Genomic DNA, 22,995 nt, shown 5'->3' with positions numbered 1-22,995 from the left:
GGTAGAGCCTAATGTCTACATAGAGCTGATAGTTCATTTGGTTATCACAAGATAATCTGGCAGTGCCATATGCACCCCTAGAATTTATATACAGCAGGCAGTTCATTATTCTCCCAGACATGCAATGCAGTTCTAATAAAGGATAAAAAATAAAGGTTATATAGACATGTTACATTACAAGATTGGCACATGGTAAACTAATTGAGGTAACGCCGGCAGTATCTTGATCTACAGAAGCAAGGGATCTTCTGGCCGTCATCTTCTCGGTTAAAGTGGTAATCGTAAGTAATTTCTTCCCCAGGGTTTATGTGGCGTTCTGCAAAAAACATTACCTGGACACAGCAATAATGCAGTCAATCTCTAGTCCACCACAGTTGGAACTTCTGACTTGTGAGAATCCTGTTGCTTGGAACTTCTAAAGTTGCCATATAGTTCTTAACAAATTTCATATTGTAGTTCACCCCTTTTATTTCTCTTTTAGTGCTGACGCTTTCTAATGAGGCTGATGTATCGAATTGGACTAAAATTTACAATGCAGTAATACAAATTTTGTAAGGAAGCAAATATACATAGGCAGAAGGAGTACCTTCTTCTCGTTCCTTACTGAGATTATTTTCGCAACGCAGTTTGGCTGATCCAACAGAGATTGAAAGAACAGAATTAATATAAAAGGGTATATTTGAAATAATAAGCTGATTAGGGCCCCTAGAATCTGGGGAAAAAGATCATGTTCCAATTGGAGTCTAAAGACATGTTCAAGCATAAGTTGTTACCTGGCATGAATGGTTGACGAATCTTGCAATCCCACCTTTACGGGTGGCATCAATAATATGCTCCCTGTCAATCTTAAAGAAATAGCAGGCACTCTTGTATTGTTGTCGTTTTCCAGACTGGTATTCGATCTCTCTTTTGTCAGCAACCCGCTGCCCAACAATTTCACCCACATACTCTACAACCTGAACTATTTTGATGCAAAACTTCAGAATGAATTCATTTGCTAAATTCCTTTATAGGTGTATACAGAGAAAAAACAGAACTGATGAATTACCATTGAGCCACGTGGAATAAATACTGATGTGTAGAGACCAAGTCCATGTATGCCTGATTTGTACACTACCAAATGCTTCCAACCTTTTAACTGCTTGTAATGGATGTATTCCTTCTGAAATAAAAAATAAAGACATGCATGAAACACTTAGGGCTTTGTCCAAGAAGTTGATTCTACAATATGCTTCAACCTATGATGTCTCACTATAGCAATATAGAATATATAACACTATGCACTACAACGAAAGATAATTGAATGAAGATACCTGTCCTCTTCCACATGGCTTCGAACCATTTATGCGTACCCAAGCATTTATCTGTTCTTGGGAAACACTGAACTCACCACTGTACACTTCAGATTTCCGGTGGCTAGTACCAGGATAGCCCTCTCCCTCTCGACCTTTATAACCCTGTTTTTCAAATAATAAATAGATATACAGATTTTGATTTCCAGGCAATAGAAAGTTTCAAAAAGTATTACCTCTGTACGTGCACATGTCCAGTTGCTGCTTCTCAAGCATTCCTTCTTAGAATTAATGTGACTAGAATAATCATTAGCATGATCCATGCATTGCCCATAAAAGCCAATATTTTCATTGCGCTCACCTTCAGGCTCACTTTGCAGCAAACCCTGTTGAGATATCACAAGCAAATATGAACATGGAACATATAAGCTCCACATATGTAATATTAACTGCAACCATTGAGTCACAGACTTTTTTTCTCTTTTTGTGGTAAGCATGAAACTCAAGATCTGAGAAATCACAGAAGAGCCAACTTTGATTTTACAACCAAATAAAGAAAAATAGAATGGCGAGGAAAATAAAATGGAACCTTGTTACTATTGGAAAGCAGCACATGACTCGTATCATCCTAAACAATCAAGAAGTGTGGAAATTATCTACAATAAAGCCACATTGTTCCTTACATTGCTTAAAGGACATGATAAGAATTGGGCATCCTCTATGTCATCTTGGGTTTATGTAATCAAAGTTTCAAACTATATTCTATGAGCATGCAGCAAGTAAATGTATTGAGAATTCAGAGGGCCGCCTTTAGCCAAAAAAAGAATTTATTTTATGTGAGTATCATACCCTCTGATGTGCACACCAAGGATGAAAGAGCACCAAACAATTTACATCTCGGCACTTAATAAATGAGCCCCCAGTTCTGCCACATATTGAACATGCCTGACGGCAAAAAGAATTGCAGGAGTCAAGGTCAAGAAAAATGTTCATTTAGAATTATCAAATTTAGATTGTAATACTATTGGACAGCTTCATCACTAAACATCAGAGGAATTCCATGGTCAGGTGCAGACAGATCACTCCATTAAATTATCATAAGAATATGCATGTATGGAACTCACTGTATTTCTCTTGGCAGGTGAAGCACCCGATACATCAAAAGCACTCATTGTGGCAGCATTTGGGCATTTCGTGCCAGGTGTCCATAGTCCACAGACCATGTGAACCCACTGCATTGTTCGTGGTCCAAGCAAACTGGAATTGTGATTAATAGAGGTCCAGGAATTGCTGGTAATGTTCTCCATATTCACAATGCTATCCCCATGCGCACTGTCTACTGGATTTTGCAGACCTATTGCAGACAAAATGTTCAAATCTTGTTGATTTGGAACCACGAAATAGATTATGCTCAACACCTTCCCCATGTAAGTACTTACTTGTACACTCGTTGCTTGCATTTCCTAATGAATCAACATATTTTTCTGACCTCGCTATAGTCGTCAAACCTTTGAGCAAACTTTTCAGAATGTTCTTGGTTTTCAGTGCCCTTGTCATAGCTCCACCTCCATAGCCACATAACACACAGACCTGAAAACAGAGGCACTTAAAGTCTTAACAGAACCAAAGTTGATATAAGATAAACTTTGGTAACGGAGTAGCAAATAGGATGCGCAAACTTAAAAAAAATATAAATGGATCCATGTATGTAGCTCTATATCCTGAAATCAACTGAGGATCAAGCAAATTGGAGGCTTACTGATATATATTACAAAGAAACTTGCCACTTTTGTAAAGTAAAAAAAAAATAGAAATATTCATGTTGCTACTGGTGAAAGAATTGACCAGTTTCTTAACACATCCTTCTAGATATCATGTTCCTGAATTCCAGTGTCAAAATTTTATCACCATATCTAGGTCCACTTGCAGAAAGAACCATCAAATTCTTTTTGTTTTTAACCAGCCTGCTAAATTCATAAAGCATGTGTTTCTCTTAACCAGTTAAATCATTGGCTACATGTCATCTCTTCCATAAACAACGAAATCATAGGCTTATTGCCTAAGGACAGTAAGAATGGAAAATATAGTTTTATCATGGTACTAAAGCAAAGAAATCAACATGCTTAATTAATGATGAGAAGATGAACTGGCAAAGCCACTCTTTTAGTTTGCATATGACATGCTACACTGAGTAAATCTCCACAAGAATGCATGTACTAATCTACCTCGTGACATTACCAAATGCTTAAAGAAATTACTTTCTGTTTCTGAAAATGAATTTGCTTACTGCGTTCAGGGTATTAGTCTTGCAGGGTCTACAGAACCATTGACCTCTAGGAACTTTTAGAACACCATAGCAAGCTTGGTGCACCTACACAAAATACAGACCTCTATAAATATGCAGTAGTACTAGGGCACAGGTAAGAAGTAATGTGAAATACTTTGATATAGCACTTTTTGGATGGGATACTTTGATATAGCACTTGCTGCACTGTATCAATTGATTGCAAGGCTCCAGGTCTGAGATTCCACAAACACAGCATGGAGCATCTGAGCTGAGCCTTCCACTGTGCCTGTATAAGACATTAAGCATAACTTTATCAGATCAGTTTGTAATGAAATAAATTAGATAAATATAGAGTATGCTGCCAAGAACATATCCTTGGTAAACAAATGTACAAGATGCATCATGCATGTACTGGAGTCACAACCTCCTAACATTCACTTCATGGGTTAGCACAGCATTGTCTTTGTCACTGCCAGAATAGCATGCTGATCTGTTTGCAAATTCAGTATGGCTCTTGATCCTAGCAAAGGATACACTTGCTCTTCGATTCTTAGTCCCTGTATATGGTTGAAACACAATGTTAGTGAACAAAAAACTGCAGTTTGCTAGTACATCCTGATACATTTTTCATGTACAAAAGACAACTGTTGCTCGTGTTAATAGTTATACATAAACTGGGGTATGTAGCCACTTGGGAAAACAAAGGAGCCGCAGCAATGTGGCGCAGGATCCATTCATGGCTGTGCCATTCTTTTTTTTTAAGAAAAGGGATTGTTCCCATTTTCTTATGTCAAATAAAATATAGTTAAATTGTATATCACATGGCGAAACACAATTAAATCGTTTTCTCTGAAATGGCTTCAAAGAAAGGTGCTAACTGCAGGGCATCTAGACAAACATCATCCATCTTATGGAGCATAATCAATTTCAGTACTATAGAGCCAAACATACTACGGTACTCTTCTTGTACCATTACTTATTGATGATGTTATCAACAGAAATTCTGTTTCCACATCTGTTAGACCAAGAGGATCATCTTCTCCAAGAACTGAAATGAGAGGCCTTTTCATATTTCTAGTTCTCTAAAGGAAAATCACGGCAAGCTATATGTTCAAAGTAGCTAAAATTAAAGTTTTTGAACTATACCACCAGATGGTCTTTTGCAGTGATTCACAAAATGAGACCTCAAACCATTAGATGAATACCTACTCCTTTTGGAACCCTGCATTTCATATTCAGCTTGTGGGCCACAATCTTCATTATCAACGGAATACTTATCTACAGAATAATCTGAGCTGGTCACAGAACAATCTGAGCCCTTTTCCTCATACAAGTGGGTGCTTTCTGTCTTACAGAGTTTAACGGAATGACATCTCTTAGCCTTTTTAAGAACCAGACTGAGTGAAACAATCTTGGGAGATTTCCGGTTATCGTTTGCTATCCCTGTGACAATTAGGCTAGGATCAATTCCAGCACTCCCACTCCAAGCATCTTCACTGTTAGGTTCATTGACAATGCAATTCAGAGATACATATTTAGGCAGTTTGCGGACAAATACCCGACTCCCTTCCCGGTGATGTTTTGTTCTCTCCAGAATGGTCATATCCTCTACTTGCTTTCTTCTATCAAAGGAATCTGATCCACCAAAACAACTGCCCTTGGTATCTGGTTGCTCATCATCACCTTTGAAAACCTTGTTCTGGTTATGAAGCTGTTTCGCAGGCTTATTCAGTTGCATTATAGGATGTTTTCGCTTGGTTCTCAGCACCTTGCAAGAAAATGAGTTAACCTCATTTTGTGGTTGGCAACCCCCCTTTTGGGATGACTGAGAACTAGTCCTAGTACAATCATCTGATTCGGAATTTTTACCAGAGAACCTCAATGTTCTAAATTTTTTGGGGGGTCCAAAACAAGGCTCCTCATTGTCCTTTTCCTCCAGTCTACTTCCCTCAGAAATCTGATTACTCTTGCGCTTCACTCGAGATGGATCGAACTGAGATATGGTAAAACTATTTATGGCTTCTTCACATCCTGTGCTATTGGTACGCACATAGCTGGATGTGGAACATTTCTCAATTCTTGATCCTTCATCACATAGATTTTTATGTTTCCTATGTTTAGCAATAGAGGATACATTGTTAACTTCAGGTGACATCTGAAACTTTGTAACCACAGCGCTGGAAGATCCAGAAGAGAAACCGAACTTTGGTTGTCCTTTAGATACTACAGAATCTCTACAAGCGCCCTTTTTCTCTGTTATGGCTTTGGACGAACTGTCATCAGCCACTGAAGCTTCGGATACATTCTTCAGTCTCTCTGTTATAGCAATAGAAGGCTGGTTCATTACTTTATCAGGGACATGTTTACAATAAGAAGCTTGAGACAAGTTTCTTCCAGCAATTCTATTGCTTAAGCATTGGCATGTTAACTTCTCATTTTCTTCCAATGTGCAGCATCTGGTAGGCATTTGCAGCTGGTGTTTGCCTTTAGGTGCATTATGAGCAATTTGATCAATTCTGACATCACAGTGTTTTGTAAAGCCACAACCAGACAAACATTTAGGGACTACAGAATAGCAGCATCTTCCATTACAACAAGGACCTTGTTCTTTTGTGTTAAGTGCATCAAACAGAGGGTGGTTTGTCAAGCTATCTGCTGCATGTCCCATAGAACTGCAATAAATAGAAGTACAATGTAAGGAAGCATGCAGATAGGTACAAAAGCACATTCATTAAGTCTGAAATGTGATGCAAAGTGGCTAGGGTAAAAGAATGAAGTACAGTGAAATTAAAATCATTTTTTTCTTGAATGCGCATCATTGCATTAAGAAGAAATTTTATATAGAGTACAGCACGCACGTGCCCCCATGAAGAAATTAAGTATTAGGAGAATAATAGTCCCCTGGTCCAAAATATAAGTCCATTAGGACATCGAGACAGCAATTTATATGGAAAGAGTTATCTATTATGAAACCATTTTTAGTGATGAGTCTGTAGCATTGATTTCATGTTGATTATTCCTTTTTTTTAGTGTATGTGTTTTGGGGGTGGGGGTGGGTTATGGATGTATAGACACCCCGGATAGACCCTAACTGCAAAGCGTTGTGGCATCTTAGTCTGGCACAGATGTAAAGTAAATATGTCCATGCACCCAATGAAAGTGCAGGAAGGATCACAGCTCAGAAAGAATGCAATTATATTTGAATTAAAGGATGGAAAAAGTTTTTCAGACCCCTTAACTGTAAGGTGACTCTAAAGCCCTGAACTACTCTCTTTTCAAATTATACAGTATGTAAGCTGGTAGATCAATTAGCCAGAATAGGGAAGGAATGTGATGACATAATCAATATCGTGCATCTTGGTAACAATCATGGTGCTAAAACATTGACCAATGTATACACGAGAAAAACAAAGGTGCATAATGTGATGGCAATAGCCAGCCAGAATAGCAATAACAGAACAAAAGGATCAAATAAATCAGTTTACCTTCTGTAGTACAATCCATCAATGGGACATGCATAACAAGAAGACTGCAAGATGTGTTCTCGAGAACGTAGTGATGATCTTTCCGCAAATGTGGAGCAGGCACAAAGTTCATCTTGCCCTGAAACAAAAAAGAAGTGTTGCAACAAATTAAGACATGGCAACAGTTCAACAATTGTCCATCATAGACACAACCTTCGTAGATCAAGAAACCAACCTTCAAGGGTAGGCTTACTGGCTAGAACTGGACCAAGATCACTAGAAAATGAAGTTCTGCACAAGTGACCAGGTATAAAACCAAGTTTGGAAACATCTTCCCGAATTTTGCAACAGCATGCACAAATCGATTTTCCCAGTGTTGACTGATCATTTTGGCAAGAGCTAGGTAGAAACTCCCTAGAAGAACAGCAAGACTTCCCATTCTCGCAGTTGATTTTGGCATAAGCTCTCAAACTTCTATGTGTGCATAAGTCATCAACTCGCTCAAAAGTACCCTGGCCCCTGGGCTGCACAAAATGCTTGGATTATAAAAGCAATAAAGAAGAACAATTTTCACGGCTGTGTTTGTTGTTGCTTCTGCTATGTGCAAGAGCAAGGTTCACTTACCATTTTATCATAGAAAGGAACCCCAATTTCACCATGTGCAACCTGATGGGATTTATTAGCCACGTGAGTGCAGCTCATGCAATTTGCAGGACATGAAACTCTTGCACAATTTTTCGAAAGTCCAGCATTAGGTTGATTAGGCAGCAAACGTGATGGGCAATCCCCATGAATCAATTTTTCCTGACTATTAGCATGGAATGTATCTTGAGGATTATCTCCACTGTAAGCCCCTGAAAGAGAAATTCCCTCTGATCTTCTATTCATATGAATAATGGTTGGGGGCAACTTCGGATGATAATCATTAACCCTTGTCTCAATCTGTCTACTGGCAATTTTTGGATGATCAGAACCACATGCAACATCAGGATTCTTTGGATGATAATGCTCATTACTGTTGAGAATATCATCAATGTGTTCGGGTGTACTATTCCTCTCAAGGTGTGAAAGAAATAATGAGATAAATGAATTCTTGGATGTATCATCTGTACGCTCACCACCTTCAGAATGTTTTGTTCCATTAGCAACTTCAAGTGGTTGCTTCTTATTCCCAGTACTAATGGATGCTTCATTATGTTCAGCCAGATTACTGTTGATCTTTGTTGCTTGCTTTGGATAAGGATCTGCACCACATGATCATGGCATTATGTGTAAGAAAAGCAGAAAATGCTCTCACAGGAAGTGCACATGTAATCATGAATCTAATCAGATGTTTCTGCTATGACGCTCTAAATCATATTAAAAAAATCATATTTATCAATAACCAATATTTGACAGTTTCTTATTATGCCTTGTCATTTTGAAAAATAGTTTTGGCATGGCTAAGCATACATAAAACTAGAGATGCTACATAGGTAATTATCATAGTCAACTTCTAATGTTCTATCTTTGAATGACAATGCACAAAGTAAATATGAAAGTAGAACAATATAAGAGGCAAACTCACTTTGATTTACCAATGGCCTATGTGATTGAGATTTCTGAAAATCAATTACTGTTGACTGTCCCAATGGAAATAGAGTGGTCATAGGTTGATGATAAGAAGATTGTCCAAGCTTTAATTCAGTGTTTGAAGGATTGCACAAATTGTCCTGCAATATTTTGTGGGGGAAATCAGGTCTGCACACCCTACTATCATGGCTCACAACTCTTGTTGAATGTGGCCCAGGATTATGAAAAGATGCATCTAAGTTTTTCTCCGGAAGGATTCCATAATTATGCGCCAAGTGATTTCCATTGTAATGTCTTCCCCTGCTTGCTTCGAAGTGTAGGCTTCCATTAGGTGTGCTAAGAGGGTTCAGGTTCAATGCATGAACCATATGGTTTTTAGCGAGCCCTAAATTCATTATCGTGGAATTCTGTAGCAAAGCAGAGTTCTTTATTAAAGCTTCATGCACATCAACACTCTTTCTGTAATTTGTTTCATCTGACCCATTCATTTGCTTGTCAACATTAGTGCATCCTCCACCCTCAATGTACAGATTACTGGAATAATCTGGGTTGTTTATAGGTCCAGTGTTTTTTCCATATCCACCTAATAACCCTACTTTTCCCGTACCACTATTTCTAGAAGCAAGACTTTTCAACATGTATTCTTCCGGAGAACTTTTCATACATGCCCATTCTGGCCAATCCCACCTGGTGCTAGCAATAGATCCTCCCACCTAGATACATACAAAAGGGTAAAGAAATATAACATCAGCTCTGCTTAATATTTGACAAAAGGCCCTTAGTTCTAGTAATACATAACTTGGACCAACTAAATTACAGCAGATGAAACCACAACTGGATCTAATACTCACCCCTATGCAGAATTTGAACCATTGTGCGATAGTCATGCCATTCTCCACACGGACTATTTCACCAGCTTTTTCTGGAGTTCCTCCCGCATGCTGTAACAAACATATGGAAGCACATAGCTTCAATCTTATTAGACATAAAGTGGATAACTGTTACCAGAAAAAAGAAAAAAAATTATGTGTGTTGAAATGTGGAATCAACAGAATAGTTAGGACGATCCTTGAGTACCTCGCAGAATTTAGCTACAGACATTCTCAACCGATGACACAGGCAAATGACTCCAAAAAGCCCAGCTTCACCCACAAAGAACTCTCCACCTATTCAATCACCATGGGCATATCAGAGGAACTTCAATGATGTATGTTAAGTGAGGGAAATTAATTTAGGCAACATCATCAATAGATTGCTATAAGTATCCAACTAATAGTCAGTCTAAACTTTTCTCCCTTTCACATAAACAGACTGCTATTAAAATGCTGAAGGCAGGAACCTCGTCCAATGGTTGGGTGTAAATGTTTTGATTGCACACAACTCGTCATGGTTAAATGGCTGTGTATTTACTAGAGGCATTCCAGATATAGATTTTGGGTGTGGTAGAAAAACGCTTACTGTAACATTCTAGCCATTTCAAAGACTACCTCCACAGTGATACTGTGGTAGTCAAGTCAGGTTGTAACAACGTTGCAAGTTGAACCCACCAACGTTCAGACAGGTGACCCGGATACGATCACCAAGCAGTGTAGGATGATGATGAGTCGTCGATTTGAACGGCAATTTCTGCAGTGCGTGCGCACTTGAGTCATGAAACTGTATGCCACCGTCTGTCATTCCTGCAAGTTGCAATTTCCGTGAGTAGTCAGATCACAGGAAAGCTAGAATTGTGGATAAGGTGCCTCCAAAGCTCAATAGAACTGTACCTTCTTTGGTTGAACCTTCCCCAGTAAAAGTACCCATTCCATTAGCAGTTTTATTCCTAAAAGGTGCTCCAGCAGAGAACTGCTCATTGCTACTGCTCGCTGTCAATCCATGTCTTGAATGCATGGGCAGAGTGGCAGTGGCAGCGCTGCCGGGCGGAGAAGCCCGAGTAAGATCAATGATATCAGCAGCATTGCTCGCACTTGGCTTACCAAACAATGCCTTAAGGTCCGGCGCAAGGCCGAAAGTGGAATAGCTCCCCGGAACTTGAGCAAGCAGCTCGTTGCTCGGCCCCGCTCTCGCAGGCTGGCCGGATTGCGCGGCCGAAGGATTCGTGACCAGCTGCTCCGGCGCTGCCGCGGCTCGGCCGCCCGCCGCGGCCTCCTGCCCGGCGAAGGGGCGGAGCAGGTGACGCAGAGTGACGCCGTCCATCTGCACACGCACGGGGTAACATTAGCGCCATGTTATTAGCGAGCAGCACCCCAGCACTCAACAGTGAGACAGCAAGCGACCCCGCGCACGTTCAGCAGCGTTCCAACCCCCCAAATCGCGCGCACATCATCCGTGACCGTGAGCTACCGCAAAACCACGCCCCCGAATCGCGGGACCGGCGAGGGTTTCGGGAGCCGAACGAAAAAAACCTCCAAAACCCCCCACATTCCGCGCCCGCACCGACCGAACCCCCGAAATCCCCACCGAAAGATGCGCGCGTGGGGGGGCCGTGTACCTGGCTCGGCAGCGGCGGCGGCGGCCACCGCGCGGGCCACGACGCGCCGTCCATGGCCGCCGCGGCAGCGAGGCTCGGTTCGACGGTTCGGTTCCAGTCGGTGGCTGGTTGGTTAGCGGCTAAGTGGCAACCGCGGGGAGGAAGGAGGAGGAGGGGGGATGAGAGGTGAAAAGTGATTTCGCAAGCGGGGCTGGGGCCGTGCTGCTGGCCTGGGGACGTGGAGTAATGGGGTCGCGCAGCAGGTGCAGTGCGGCACTGCAGCGGCGTGGGGACGCGCGGCGCTTTGGTCCGGCGCGCCTTTGATTGTCTTGTCGAGTCGTGGCAGGCGCTGAGACGACGGGGGCTGGCAGGGCGCTGTCTCCCTGGACCCCGTCCACTGGACGGGGACGGCCTGCCACGGATGGTGCTCGGCGTCGGCGAGTCGCCGCCGGTGACGCGCTGCGGCGCACCGGCGGACCGTGGTGTCAGCGGTCTAAGCACTGCTGATTCCTGCTGTCTTCTCCCGCTACAATGATGATGTCCTCCTTGATTTTACTCGCGCTCTTCTGCTTAACTGTTTTGTTCTCATCTCCATTTTCCAGCTTTGTTCTTGTTCCTGACACTCGTAGAGTTTCAGACGCGGTGTAAAAAAAAGTTGCATAACTAACTGAGATCTTTTTTTTTTGGCTCTGGGCTCGCGTCTTTCTACTGTACATGGGTTCATGGAGACCCGGTGCAGCGACCACTTTTGATGCCAAAGGCAGCAGAGGGGGTGGGTCCTGGTAACAGTTGAAGGCGTACAACCCACTCGCACGGTCGGACCAAGTGTCCTCGAGCTCGAGGAGTAGACCCGGTGTCCCATGCGCCGTGCAGACCAAACTTCAGCTGCCGGTCCGCTGGTCCCACTTTCAGCGACACAGCGCCCACAATAGACCGTGACTGATTGTCCTGCCGGGCGCCTCCATCGCCGACTGCCACGCGCGGCTTCGTTTGATAGGGCAATGATATGATGATGACTCCCAAGTGAGAGCCTCGAGATCCTTGACCCGAAATGATCCGTGTGATTGGTGGGCTAGGAGTCCGTGCTCTCACTTCCTTTTTAAGAAATCGGGAGTATAATTCATATAAGCTTCCGATAATTTACATCCAAAACTTACAGAGACAACTTTGAAAGTAAAATAAATTATAACCAAAAATCTTGCAAGTTTCTTCCGGTGGTCCCCGTCGTCAGCGAACCTGCCACTTGTGAAGCCGGCCACCTTTTCAGAGGCACCACGAGCAGCACATCTGAGGCACCAACATATTCTGTAAAAACAGAAGGTACATGCCAATTAGGATAGCTAGTGGCCATCACGCCGGATAGCAAGGGATCTTTTTTGACTGCACCGGGCTGAAATTTTATTGAAAAGATACAAAGAAAATTACATCGAGCACCTTAAACAAGCACCTCTGAAAGTAAAAAAAATTACATTGAAGCCCAAAAAATGCTCTCGGTGATCTCCGTCGCCGCCAACCGTTGCCGCCGCAGCCCGGTTCTCCTCCACCGCCCACTATGAAGAAGCATACCAAGGATGAAACTCAAGGCTGATACCCGTGTCGACGAAGAACACTTACAGTTTGAAACGCCAATAAGTTGCACGCTAAACATGACACGCTCTTGAGACGCTGAACGCTCCGGTAGACAGCCGAAAGTCGTCACTGCATCATAGAAACTAGGATCTGCCGCCTGTCGCTTCACCGGCCGACCCTAATCAATGAACAGCTTATCCAGAAAGGGGATCCATCGCGAGTAGGTGTAGGACCGTAATACCCTAAATTTTTCAGTGCAAAAATTTAATAACAGGATAGGTTAAAGGAGTCATAGGATTTTTGATAAACAATTTTCGTTAAGTATAAAAAATAAATGTAAGGGAAATATATGATATGTGCATTCATGCTCTTTGCATTGTTTCATTGGTTGTGGTTTATTGGGATTTAAATTTGAATTCAAATTTCATGTTCAAACTCAAAAGCAATGGTTTGTTTTTATCTTTTTTCTCTCCTTTGGGCCCAGCCAGCCGGCCACTTCCTCTCTCTCCCTTTCTTCCTTTTCCCCCGGCAGCCCGGCCCGCGGCCATCTCTCTTCCTTTCTTTCCCTGCGCGCGCGGCCCACTCCCCCGTTCCAGCCCAGTTCCCCGCGCGCGGCCCATTTCCTCGCTCCCGGCCCGACCCGCCTGTGCCCCGCTCCCTCTCTCTGGCGCGCAAGCCCCACCTGTTGGACTTTCCTTCCCCGCGCCCGACCGGGACTCCGCTCCCTCCGCCGTATCCGCCTCGGGCCCGCACGCCCAGGCGCCCTCAGCCGCCCCTACTTAAGCCGCCGCACCCCCACGCCTCATCCCCCCACGCCGCAGCCGCCGCCCCGCTCAAAACCCTAGCACCCGAGCCGCCATTGCAGCTCGAGCTCCGGCCCGCCGCCGCGCCGCCCTTCCGCTGTCGCCCGCCGTCGATCGACCATCCCCGGAGCACCACGTGGTGGTGAGGAAGCTTCCCGGCCGTCTCTCCCTCTCCCTCTCGCGCTCCCGTGCCCGCACGAGCTTGCCGGAGTCCCCGAGACGCCGCTCGCCGTCGCACCATTGCCACGGCCAATTTCGCCGCCCCCTAGATTGATTCCCCGCGTCGCCCTCTATCTTCCCGTCCAAATCCGAGCCGAACCCGAGCCGGGAAACGCGATTTCGCGTGAAGTCCGGTGAGCCGCCACCGCCTCCGCCTCGCCGCCCACGCCCCGCCGCCGCTTCCGCGCCGACTCGACCGCCTGCGCTCTCCCCACCGTCGGATCAGAATCCGACGGCCCAGAACGGATCTAACCCCGAGTCAAACCAACCTGAGTACCGGTCAACCATGGCCTCTTTGCAAAATAGCCCTTATGTTTTTCCAGATTCAACCCGCACTCCATCTCAGTTCAAAAGTATTCGCGTTTAAGTCCTTTCTCTTCTGTTTAGACCCCTGTAGTTTTCCAAAATAGAACCCACCGTCCTTTGTCCCTTGATTTTGCGTTCTAACCCCTCTGTCTAGGGTTTAATTTCAATCTAGCCCCTGGATTCTTTATTTTAGGTTCTTTTAGATCCAAATCTTTCGCAGATAAGCCCCTGGAACCCTGTTTTAGCCCTAACTTCTCCGTTTTAACTCCGATTTCATCGATTCTTGCGCTCACGCGATCCTTACGACTTATACAATGATTTTAAAATATTATTTTGTTCTGTTTATATTGATTGGTGTACTGTTTCTTATTATTTGCACTGTTTGCCTGTATGTGCTTGTGTGCGACGTTAGATGGTGCGCAGTTCGAGAATCTGCACGGTCAAGACTTTGAAGAATTTCCTGAGCAGCAGCAGTTTGCTAACGAAGGCAAATGGTCCTTGATCATGTTTCAGCCCTATTTAATATCACAATTACATCTTTACTTTATACGCATGCATGTGTCTAAAATATGATGGAACCCAAGTTAAGGACATGCCTAGTTTCAATTTATCTTCCTTGATTAAACCTGGGTGTTTATATTTACGTTGTAGCTACGCTTATTGCTTCTGCATAGAGAGGGGTTGGATAATTCGGATATCAATGATGATGTTTTACCTTTTCTGGAACGCTGTTTGGTGATAATTAAGAATATTGAATCAATTGGAATATGGAGAACCACCCAGGAAAACAGTACAACCACAATTACTGTATGGCTCTGGTCTTGACTAATTAATTAGAAACCTTAGCTTGTGATGATCTTACCGAAAGGGCAAGAGGGGTTGCATTGACGGGGTATAGCTCGGTCCTTTTGAGGCAAATGGCTATGTGGTCCTTGGCTAAGGTACTCCCTCATTAGGGAGGGTTATGACCGCTTTGGCTTGAAACCTTAGCGGATTGTCATAAGTTAGGGAATCTTTGTAAAGGCCTCGTAGTGAATCCCTGTCACTCACCTCGGAAGTGTTTAAGGGCCTTGCAAACCCGGGCATCAAGGGAAACACGAGTTGTGGGTAAAGTGTACAACCTCTGCAGAGTGAAAACTGATATATCAGCCGTGCTCACGGTTAAGAGCGGCTTGGACCCTCACATGATAATTGAACTTAAAGATAATTTAAGCTGATGTTCTTTATTTTTTATTGTTGTTTATTTATTTTAGTCTCTTATTTAAGGGTTGGTATAAACTTGCACCTAGTTAATGCTTGCTAAATAAAATTTGACCAACTAAAATACTTATCGCAGTAAAACCATGTCAGCTTATCCTTGATTTGGCCTTGCATGTCATATAATTTACCCCACTTGCTGAGTATCAACCATAAGTGTACTCAAGCTTGCTTTATTTAAAACCAATGCTGCTTAGAACAAGATTTTTTGTCCGGAGTTTCCTGAAGATATTGGAGAATTTTAGGCGTATGTCTCCCAGTCAACTGCCTGTGAAGCTAAATGTCCGCTGCTATTTATCGATGTTTATTTACTCGCTTAAGATTAAGACTGTCGGTTATGTAATAAAGTACTATTATACTCCTTTCCGTCAATGTATTGTTTCGGATATTCGCTTGTGACGTCTACTGTATATGCGAAACTTGATCCTGTCGCACATATAGGATGCATTCGGTTACTTTTCCTAGATCGGGTGTGACAAGGACATACCTCGTAGGGTAATCACCGGTGAAGATTTTGCGGTGGCAGTCTTCGACTTTGGCTCTGACACCTTCATCGGAAGAACCTCAGAAGGACAAAAGAACTGGTTGGTAGTTTATTTCCACCAAAAACCCTAAAATACAGAAGCTGTCTAAATTATGTAATATATCTATGCGACCAGCTGCCGATTGATCAGGCCCCTTCCACTTCCGACGCCGGCAAGGGGCATCACAAGTGAGATGCTGATGGAATTGGTGGCAGATCGGATTTCCACCATAAAATCGCCTGTGTTTGTTTCCTGTATGAAGGGGAAAGAAGGCTCGAGAGAGTGGATAGCAAGGAATCTGGCGCCTCAATCTCTCACTTGGTGCCGTTCCCCCGTTCCATTCCATGGGCATCGGCCCGGCTGTGAGCGCGTGAAGCACGACGAGACCGACGGCAGCAGCCTGCCCCGACAAACAATTGGGCTGCCAATGGGTTTTTTACTGGACCTTGTACAGATAGAATAGAACAGCAGAGAAGAGAGTGAAATCAAAGGCCTTTGTACAACGCAAGTGAATTCCACGTTAGATTATCGAACTAGATTTTGCAACTGGAAAGTTTATAAATTCTCGTGTATTTATGTGAAATTCGTCTCTCTTTTTTTTTCATGCTACCATGATGTAAAACTACTACTTTGCTTGTCTGGCTAACTATTCAGTTCAATCGATGATCGGTCCGTCGTATTGATGGCAAGTTTCAAGTGATTTATTTTTTTTACAGGCACCGAGAAGAGAGGTTTTTTTTCATCGATCGAGAAGTCAAAGTACAGGTGTGTTCTGTAGATTTGCGTGATTTCCCTTAAAACCATTCCCAGCTCATGTAGATGCAGAGATTTCGTGGTCAATTCGCTAAAATACAGTGAGAGAAACTCTTCAAGGAAAAGAAAAGTAAAGGAACAAATCTCACAAAAACCGAATACCCCTACTCCGTAGATCGGAAGGCGAGCTATCCACAACCCTTCGTCGGCTGGCCCTCGCGCGCACTGCCGTCACGACCCAGAGATGGCGGCGGCGGCGAGGCGTGCCGCTGGCCTTCTCCCTCTCCTCCTCCCTTCGCCGTCCGGTGCTCGCACACAATTCCGCCGGGCGATATCCCTGATCTCCCCGCCTCGCTCCTATCGCCTGCTCTCGCACCCCGCCAGGCCCTTCTCTACCTCCCCCTTCTCCGCCTCCGCCTCCGCGTCGAATGGCGCGGCTGCGGAGAGAACCCGCGAGCTGCACCTGTACAACACCAAGTCGAGGAAGAAGGAGCATTTTCGGCCGCGAGCTCCTGACGGGGAGGTCGGCATGTACGTCTGCGGAGTCACACCCTACGACGACAGCCACATCGGCCATGCCCGCGCATACGTCGCCTTTGACGTCCTCTACAGGTCAGTCAGTACAATTGTAATCTCTATTGATCTGACTGCACACTCGATCACTCGCTGGAGGTACTGTAGAGTTCTATTGCAGTGTTGCAGACTAACGAGGTTACGAGGCCACCTAATAGCAGCATTTAATTACTGAGTGGATTGATGGCTGACATTGCGATCTCAAATGGCCACAGATACATATGCCTTGTGATGATTAAGCTGCTTGTTACTCCAAACCCTAAATGGCTCGTTGTCACTGCACATCGACATTTTTGTGATTTAACTGGTGTGGTAGGATAGACACTGTAGCGACATACTGACATGGTTACAATGGTTAAATCCCTTGTAAATTGGTTCTGCATGTATAATTTGACCTGGACCTGCATAGATGCTTGATATGGATCCCTAAAGATTATGTGTGTTAAGTGTTAACGCTCTCGCAACCTCGTATCTATTATCTTATCGCGATATTTATTTCCATGATAGTTTTCTTTCTACAGAAGTGTTGCATAAACTTACTGTGTCACCTTGATAGGTTCTTGCGTTATTTGGACTATGAAGTTCGCTATGTTCGGAACTTCACCGACATTGATGACAAGGTGATTTTCGGACTAAATTTTGTTTGCAAATAAACGAATCTGATTTCACAGTTTCTGTTAACCAATTTAATGACTTTTACATAGCTCAATACTTGAAGTTGCAGTTATTATTTTCTTACATCTTTGTTGTTTACAAGCTCTTGAAAGTCAGAGCTTTACTGTGTACAGAATTTTCATTAACCTGAATTAAAGTAAATAAGAAAGATCTAATTTGAACGTTTCACACATTTTTACTGATGTCATGTTTATTTCAGATTTATACCTGAATTTATGTAGATGGCTTTATATAAACTATTTTCTGCTGAAATCATATTGAGCAATTTTACGTGGAAGACTAGAATGAATATTGAAATGCAATTTGCTAATCTGCACAGGAAACCTGAGTTGCACTTCTGGAATTCTGTAGATAATTGCTAGAGCAAATCAGCTGGGGGAAGATCCTTTTAGCTTAAGCAAAAGGTTCTCTGATGATTTCCTGTCAGACATGGCTAATCTTCAATGTTTACCACCATCTGTGGAGCCCCGTGTTTCAGATCATATTGATCATATTATAAATATGATTAAACAGGTATGTGTACTTGGTTTTGTGGCTCCTTAGTATTCTGAGCAGAGTACTTAGTATTTATGCTTATGCATTTTCTTTTTGCTGTTGTCTTGAAAATGTTACTGATCTCTGTAGTGGGCTCAATATTAGGTTTAATCTCGGATTGGTTGGATCTTGCTTTGACATAGTTCAGGTTGAAAAGGTTCATCATATGTCATTAAGTTGACAAATGACAGTAGATTGTTATTGCATTGTGTGGCTTGACCTGTCAACTCATAGGATTCATAGAAATAACACACAATTTTGAGATGGACTTTAGGCATTGCTATTTCAACTTTGGGAAGTGCTATGTGACTCAGTTATAATCGTAAAAGTATACAAGCTGCACAATGCTGTGTGTCATGTTTGTATGGCATTGTTCAATGTGATCATGCCATATGTATGCAGTTGTGAACATAAAGGACAGCATGCCGTGTTGCTCTCTTGATGTAAAATATCTGCTGTAAATAATTAGTACTCCCTCTCATTTTTAAATATATGATATGTAGGACAAGGTATTAGTTAAAAAAAGTAATTAGCTTCTCTTAAAAGTCTTGTATTTAAAAATGGAGGAATTATAAGTTTTTGTGCTTTTTTACTGTGCTTGACAGTCATTCCCATCTGGTTGCATACCTACAGCAGCTATTTAAAGTGCTCATAGTATCGATGTTGAGTTCCTGTTCTTTTGGTATAATGACTTTTTGCACTACACAGCTTGATTTCTTTGTATTCTTTGCAACTTTTCTTTGAGCAGATCCTTGATAACAATTGTGCATACGTAGTGGGTGGGGATGTCTATTTCTCTGTTGACAATTTTCCTGAATATGGAGAGTTATCTGGTCGAAAACTTGATGATAATAGAGCTGGTGAAAGGGTTGCAGTTGATGAGAGGAAGAGAAATCCAGCTGATTTTGCTCTATGGAAGGTAAAAGATGTCACAGATGCTGGTATGCAGCAGTTTTTGTATTCTGTTCTCTGCGGAGATGGTTTAATAAATCATAAATTCATTCCATGTCAATTCCAGGCTGCAAAAGATGGGGAGCCATGGTGGGAGAGCCCTTGGGGCCCTGGAAGGCCAGGTTGGCACATCGAATGCAGCGCCATGAGTGCACATTACTTGGGTCATTCTTTTGACATACATGGTGGTGGGGAAGACCTCATCTTTCCACACCATGAGAATGAGATAGCACAGAGCCGTGCAGCATGTTGCGACAGTAGCATAAATTACTGGATACACAATGGTTTTGTCAATGTAAATAGTCAAAAAATGTCTAAATCACTTGGTAACTTCGTCACCATACGCAAGGTAAAAGGCAACATTTCAAATGTTCCCCTAGTAAGTAATAACTGTACCTGTACTTGCTTAAAGGCTGCCATTTTTCCCAGGTTATAGAGATGTACCACCCGCTTGCCTTGAGAATGTTCTTACTTGGCACACACTACAGGTCTCCAATCAACTACACAATAGAACAACTCAATGTTGCTTCAGATAGATTGTATTACACGTATCAGGTATGTTCTGTGTATATATTATTAGGTATATGTGATACAGAGATGTGTGCATGAACTCCATGATTGGCAACTCTTTGCTGATGCTATCATTATTTTTTTTTTCTGGCAACAAAACCTGTTAGGTAGTGAATAAGAAAATCCAGGTAAATGTATATTGAAGGTTGTCCATCTACTTGTAGCTATTATTGTCTTCCAAGAGTCCAAAACTTTTGAGTTCTCTATTTCAAGCGCACCTGAGGACATGTCCCTGATGATCATGCTACTGAAAGAAGGAAGGTCTCGAACTTTAGGTTGTGATGTATGTAACATAGTAAATGTTTCCTTTAGTTGCTTGTTAACAATATCTAGAGGCCAAGGAAGTGTAATCACAAATCAGAGGTACACTATTTGCACTTTTGGAAGCAAATTTCTCTGTATTCAAAATGGATTGCTAATATGGTTTCTGGGGTAGTTCTCCCAGATAGCATGTATGAATAGTTGATACTCAAATTCTATTGAATTAACATAAGATTTTTTTGGCTGGGTCATGTTACCTTTTCACTAATAGAACTTGCCAATTGAACTTCACCTGACCTGGTCTAGCTGCCTTGTACCTAAGAAAAGCTGGATTGTGTAATCTGAATTAATTCTTTGTTTTTTATACTGAAACTGCTTGTTTGTCCTAGCTGATTCCCAAGTTTTCACATATTAGCCGGCCTGGCTGCCTTGGACCTAAGAAAAGCTGTGTTGCCTAAACTGAATTAATTCATTGTTTAATACTGAAACTCACATATTAGCCGGCCTGGCTGCCTTTTGCCTAAGAAAAACTGTGTTGCCTAAACTGAGGTAATTCTTTGTTAATACTGAAACTGCTTGTTTATCCTTCCTTACTATTTCCAACTTCCAAGTGCTCACATATTAGCTGATGTTTTAGAATGGGTACTGCTGCCACAATTTTCTTCCTTCACAGTACTCAATGTCATTTGATTGCGTTGGTTCGGAATACATGGGATGATTGCAGTAGTGGCATACTTGATCTGACTTCGCTGGGCAGTTTTCTGCTACAGTTTCTTTCTAAAATTAAATCTTCGACAACACATAGCTAATTCATGCCTGGAGACTGAGAAGTTACTTTTGTTTGCCTGAAAACTCAAGCATTCGTTAAGTTTTTGATGGCATTGAAAGTTCTAATCTCACTGATCTTCCTGTTTCTTTAGGCATTATTTCACTGCTGTAACTTCTAATTAAAGAGCTCACTTGAACTGTTTTATGTCCACAGACGTTACGAGATTGTGAAGAGAGTTGCCAGCAGCAACATAAGAACTCTGGAGACTCCTTGCCTGCTAGTACCCTAAATTATATCCAGAAACTTCATGATGAATTTGAGACTTCAATGTCAGATGATCTCCACACTTCAGTAGCATTGGCTGCTATTTCTGAACCATTGAAAGTGATGAATGATTTGTTGCACACTCGTAAGGTAAATTACTAAATTTAATGATGAACTCCTGGAGATACAGTTTACTAGTATTCAGACTTCACTGTACCACTTTCGTGCAAATGGTTACCATTTTCATGCAGGTGGTAAAACTTATCTAACTTGTTTTGACCTAACACTGGCGTTTGAACAGGGAAAGAAGCAGGAAAAACGATTGGAATCACTTGCTACCTTGGAAGAGAAAATAAGAGTAGTGCTCTCTGTTCTAGGATTGCTGCCTTCAAGTTATCATGAGGTGAGTGCATCTGTTAGCACTGCTGAGTTAGGGCAGCTCCAGTGTGGTTGGAAATCAACTTGTGAACTTCCGAAACCGAACCGTGCACACTGTGAAAGTCGACCGTTCGTGTCAGAACTAGAAATTGAAGTTTAAACTCGGTTCGACTCGAGGGAATAGAAAAATTGCCCCGAGCGCACGGTTCCCAACTGCCTGCCTGCATGTCTAGCGTGAAGAGGATGAACGCCGCCACGCCGCGGAGTCAGAAATTTTTTAGTATATCCGTGGGACCCACAAATCGATGTTTACGCTTTCATTCGTCTGTCGTGGACTCCAAAGTGCGAACCAGCACTGGAGCTGCCCTTAGTGAGTCTACAGCTTGCAGTACAAATTTGTTTCTACACGAGTATCACTGTCACAGCCTCTCAATAATAGTACTTCATGTTGGTCATTGCAGACTCAACTATGTAAACTCTTGGTACTAGGAAAGCTGAGTTTTGTAGAATTAAAATGTGAGAGGCCTACCTATCAGCCGTACTCAACCAGAGTCATCCTAAGGAAAGAAACTTATTTAGTGATCATAGTACATATGCTTAGTCTTGCATAGCGTGTATCCCAATACAAGTCCTAAGCAGAAAATGCTAGTGTATCTTAGAAGCTTTTTTATGATCGATTTGGATTGTGGCGCAGCTAATTTGATTCAAGTTCTGCACTATCCTGTACTTAAGCTGCAATGTTCACTAGTGTCTTTCACCGAGTCGCTCATGCTACTAACGACTTCCTGTTCCAAGGCTCTGCAACAACTGCGGGAGAAAGCATTGAGAAGAGCATCCATCACCGAGGAGCGTGTGCTGCAGAAGATCGAAGAGAGGACTGCAGCAAGGAAGGCGAAGCAGTACGAAAAATCTGACGAGATCCGGAAAGAATTGGCTGCTGTTGGAATCGCCCTCATGGATGGTCCTGACGGAACGACTTGGAGACCATCTGTGCCTCTTTCTGAGGAGGAAGCGGAGGTTGTGAAGACATGATCTGCTTAAGTTCTTTGGGAGACCCACGTACACCAGTTCTGTGTTGGTCGTGCTTGGTTGCAGTATTGTGCAGGTCCTGCGACGTGATGAACGGAGTTTCAGAGAAACAAGATTATTTGCACGATTTATGTGCTCCCGTGAGGGCTACTGTAGTTATGTGCATGTCTGTAGATGACTAAATGGAACGAAAAGATAGCCAGTTTGACAGTCATTACTGCAAGTTTTGTAGATCATATTGCTAAATATTTTAACTGATACACCCGTTATGCCATTTGCCTTCAAATCCAAGAAACATAAATGTCTCAACGGGAAAACAATACGATTTGCTTGCTTCATGGTTGCTGCCGCTGATCGTGTTCTGCCTTCGTTTTCGTTTCTGCCCACGGGGCAGGCAGGCAGCAGCAACGTGTCCTCGCTTGGCAGCATTCCAACGTGTCGGCCCCGGCTCCACGGCGATGTGGCCCACGTGCCA

General features: G+C 42.9%; 2 protein-coding genes across 5 annotated transcripts; one reads left to right on the top strand and one right to left on the bottom strand.

Annotated features, from left to right (window-relative positions):
- Positions 1 to 15: 15 nt before the first annotated feature.
- On the bottom strand, positions 16 to 11,257 carry LOC112881999. 3 transcript variants are annotated; one of them, XM_025946943.1, is made up of 22 exons: positions 11,107 to 11,256; positions 10,382 to 10,811; positions 10,163 to 10,294; positions 9,693 to 9,781; positions 9,467 to 9,556; positions 8,611 to 9,328; positions 7,668 to 8,287; positions 7,279 to 7,567; positions 7,065 to 7,182; positions 4,726 to 6,251; positions 4,004 to 4,136; positions 3,763 to 3,865; positions 3,580 to 3,663; positions 2,732 to 2,882; positions 2,417 to 2,646; positions 2,142 to 2,237; positions 1,529 to 1,678; positions 1,314 to 1,457; positions 1,049 to 1,159; positions 774 to 956; positions 587 to 631; positions 16 to 332 (listed from the first exon to the last, which is right to left on the bottom strand). In XM_025946943.1, exons 1-22 carry the CDS (start codon positions 11,158 to 11,160, stop codon positions 198 to 200), a joined length of 5,631 nt encoding a protein of 1,876 aa, XP_025802728.1. In that variant the 5' UTR covers positions 11,161 to 11,256; the 3' UTR covers positions 16 to 197. The 3 variants fall into 3 exon arrangements, with proteins under 3 accessions (XP_025802728.1, XP_025802727.1, XP_025802729.1); XM_025946942.1 differs by having other exon boundaries at positions 1,049 to 1,162; positions 11,107 to 11,160; XM_025946944.1 differs by lacking the exons at positions 16 to 332; positions 587 to 631 and having other exon boundaries at positions 822 to 961; positions 1,049 to 1,162; positions 11,107 to 11,257.
- A 5,429-nt stretch (positions 11,258 to 16,686) lies between these two features.
- Positions 16,687 to 22,829, top strand: LOC112879292 (cysteine--tRNA ligase CPS1, chloroplastic/mitochondrial). Of its 2 annotated transcripts, none has more exons than XM_025943515.1 (9): positions 16,687 to 17,128; positions 17,646 to 17,709; positions 18,116 to 18,277; positions 19,047 to 19,217; positions 19,317 to 19,598; positions 19,679 to 19,804; positions 21,063 to 21,263; positions 21,415 to 21,516; positions 22,287 to 22,829. In XM_025943515.1, the coding sequence occupies exons 1-9, from the start codon at positions 16,761 to 16,763 to the stop codon at positions 22,521 to 22,523; spliced, it is 1,713 nt and encodes a 570-aa protein (XP_025799300.1). In that variant the 5' UTR covers positions 16,687 to 16,760; the 3' UTR covers positions 22,524 to 22,829. The 2 variants fall into 2 exon arrangements, with proteins under 2 accessions (XP_025799300.1, XP_025799301.1); XM_025943516.1 differs by having other exon boundaries at positions 17,052 to 17,128; positions 18,084 to 18,277.
- Positions 22,830 to 22,995: the final 166 nt, after the last annotated feature.

The sequence above is a fragment of the Panicum hallii genome, chromosome 2, assembly GCF_002211085.1.
Source record: "Panicum hallii strain FIL2 chromosome 2, PHallii_v3.1, whole genome shotgun sequence".
Classification (NCBI taxonomy): domain Eukaryota; kingdom Viridiplantae; phylum Streptophyta; class Magnoliopsida; order Poales; family Poaceae; genus Panicum; species Panicum hallii.
The sequence above is the reverse complement of the archived record's forward strand: the minus strand, read 5'-3'. Positions and strand labels throughout refer to the sequence as shown.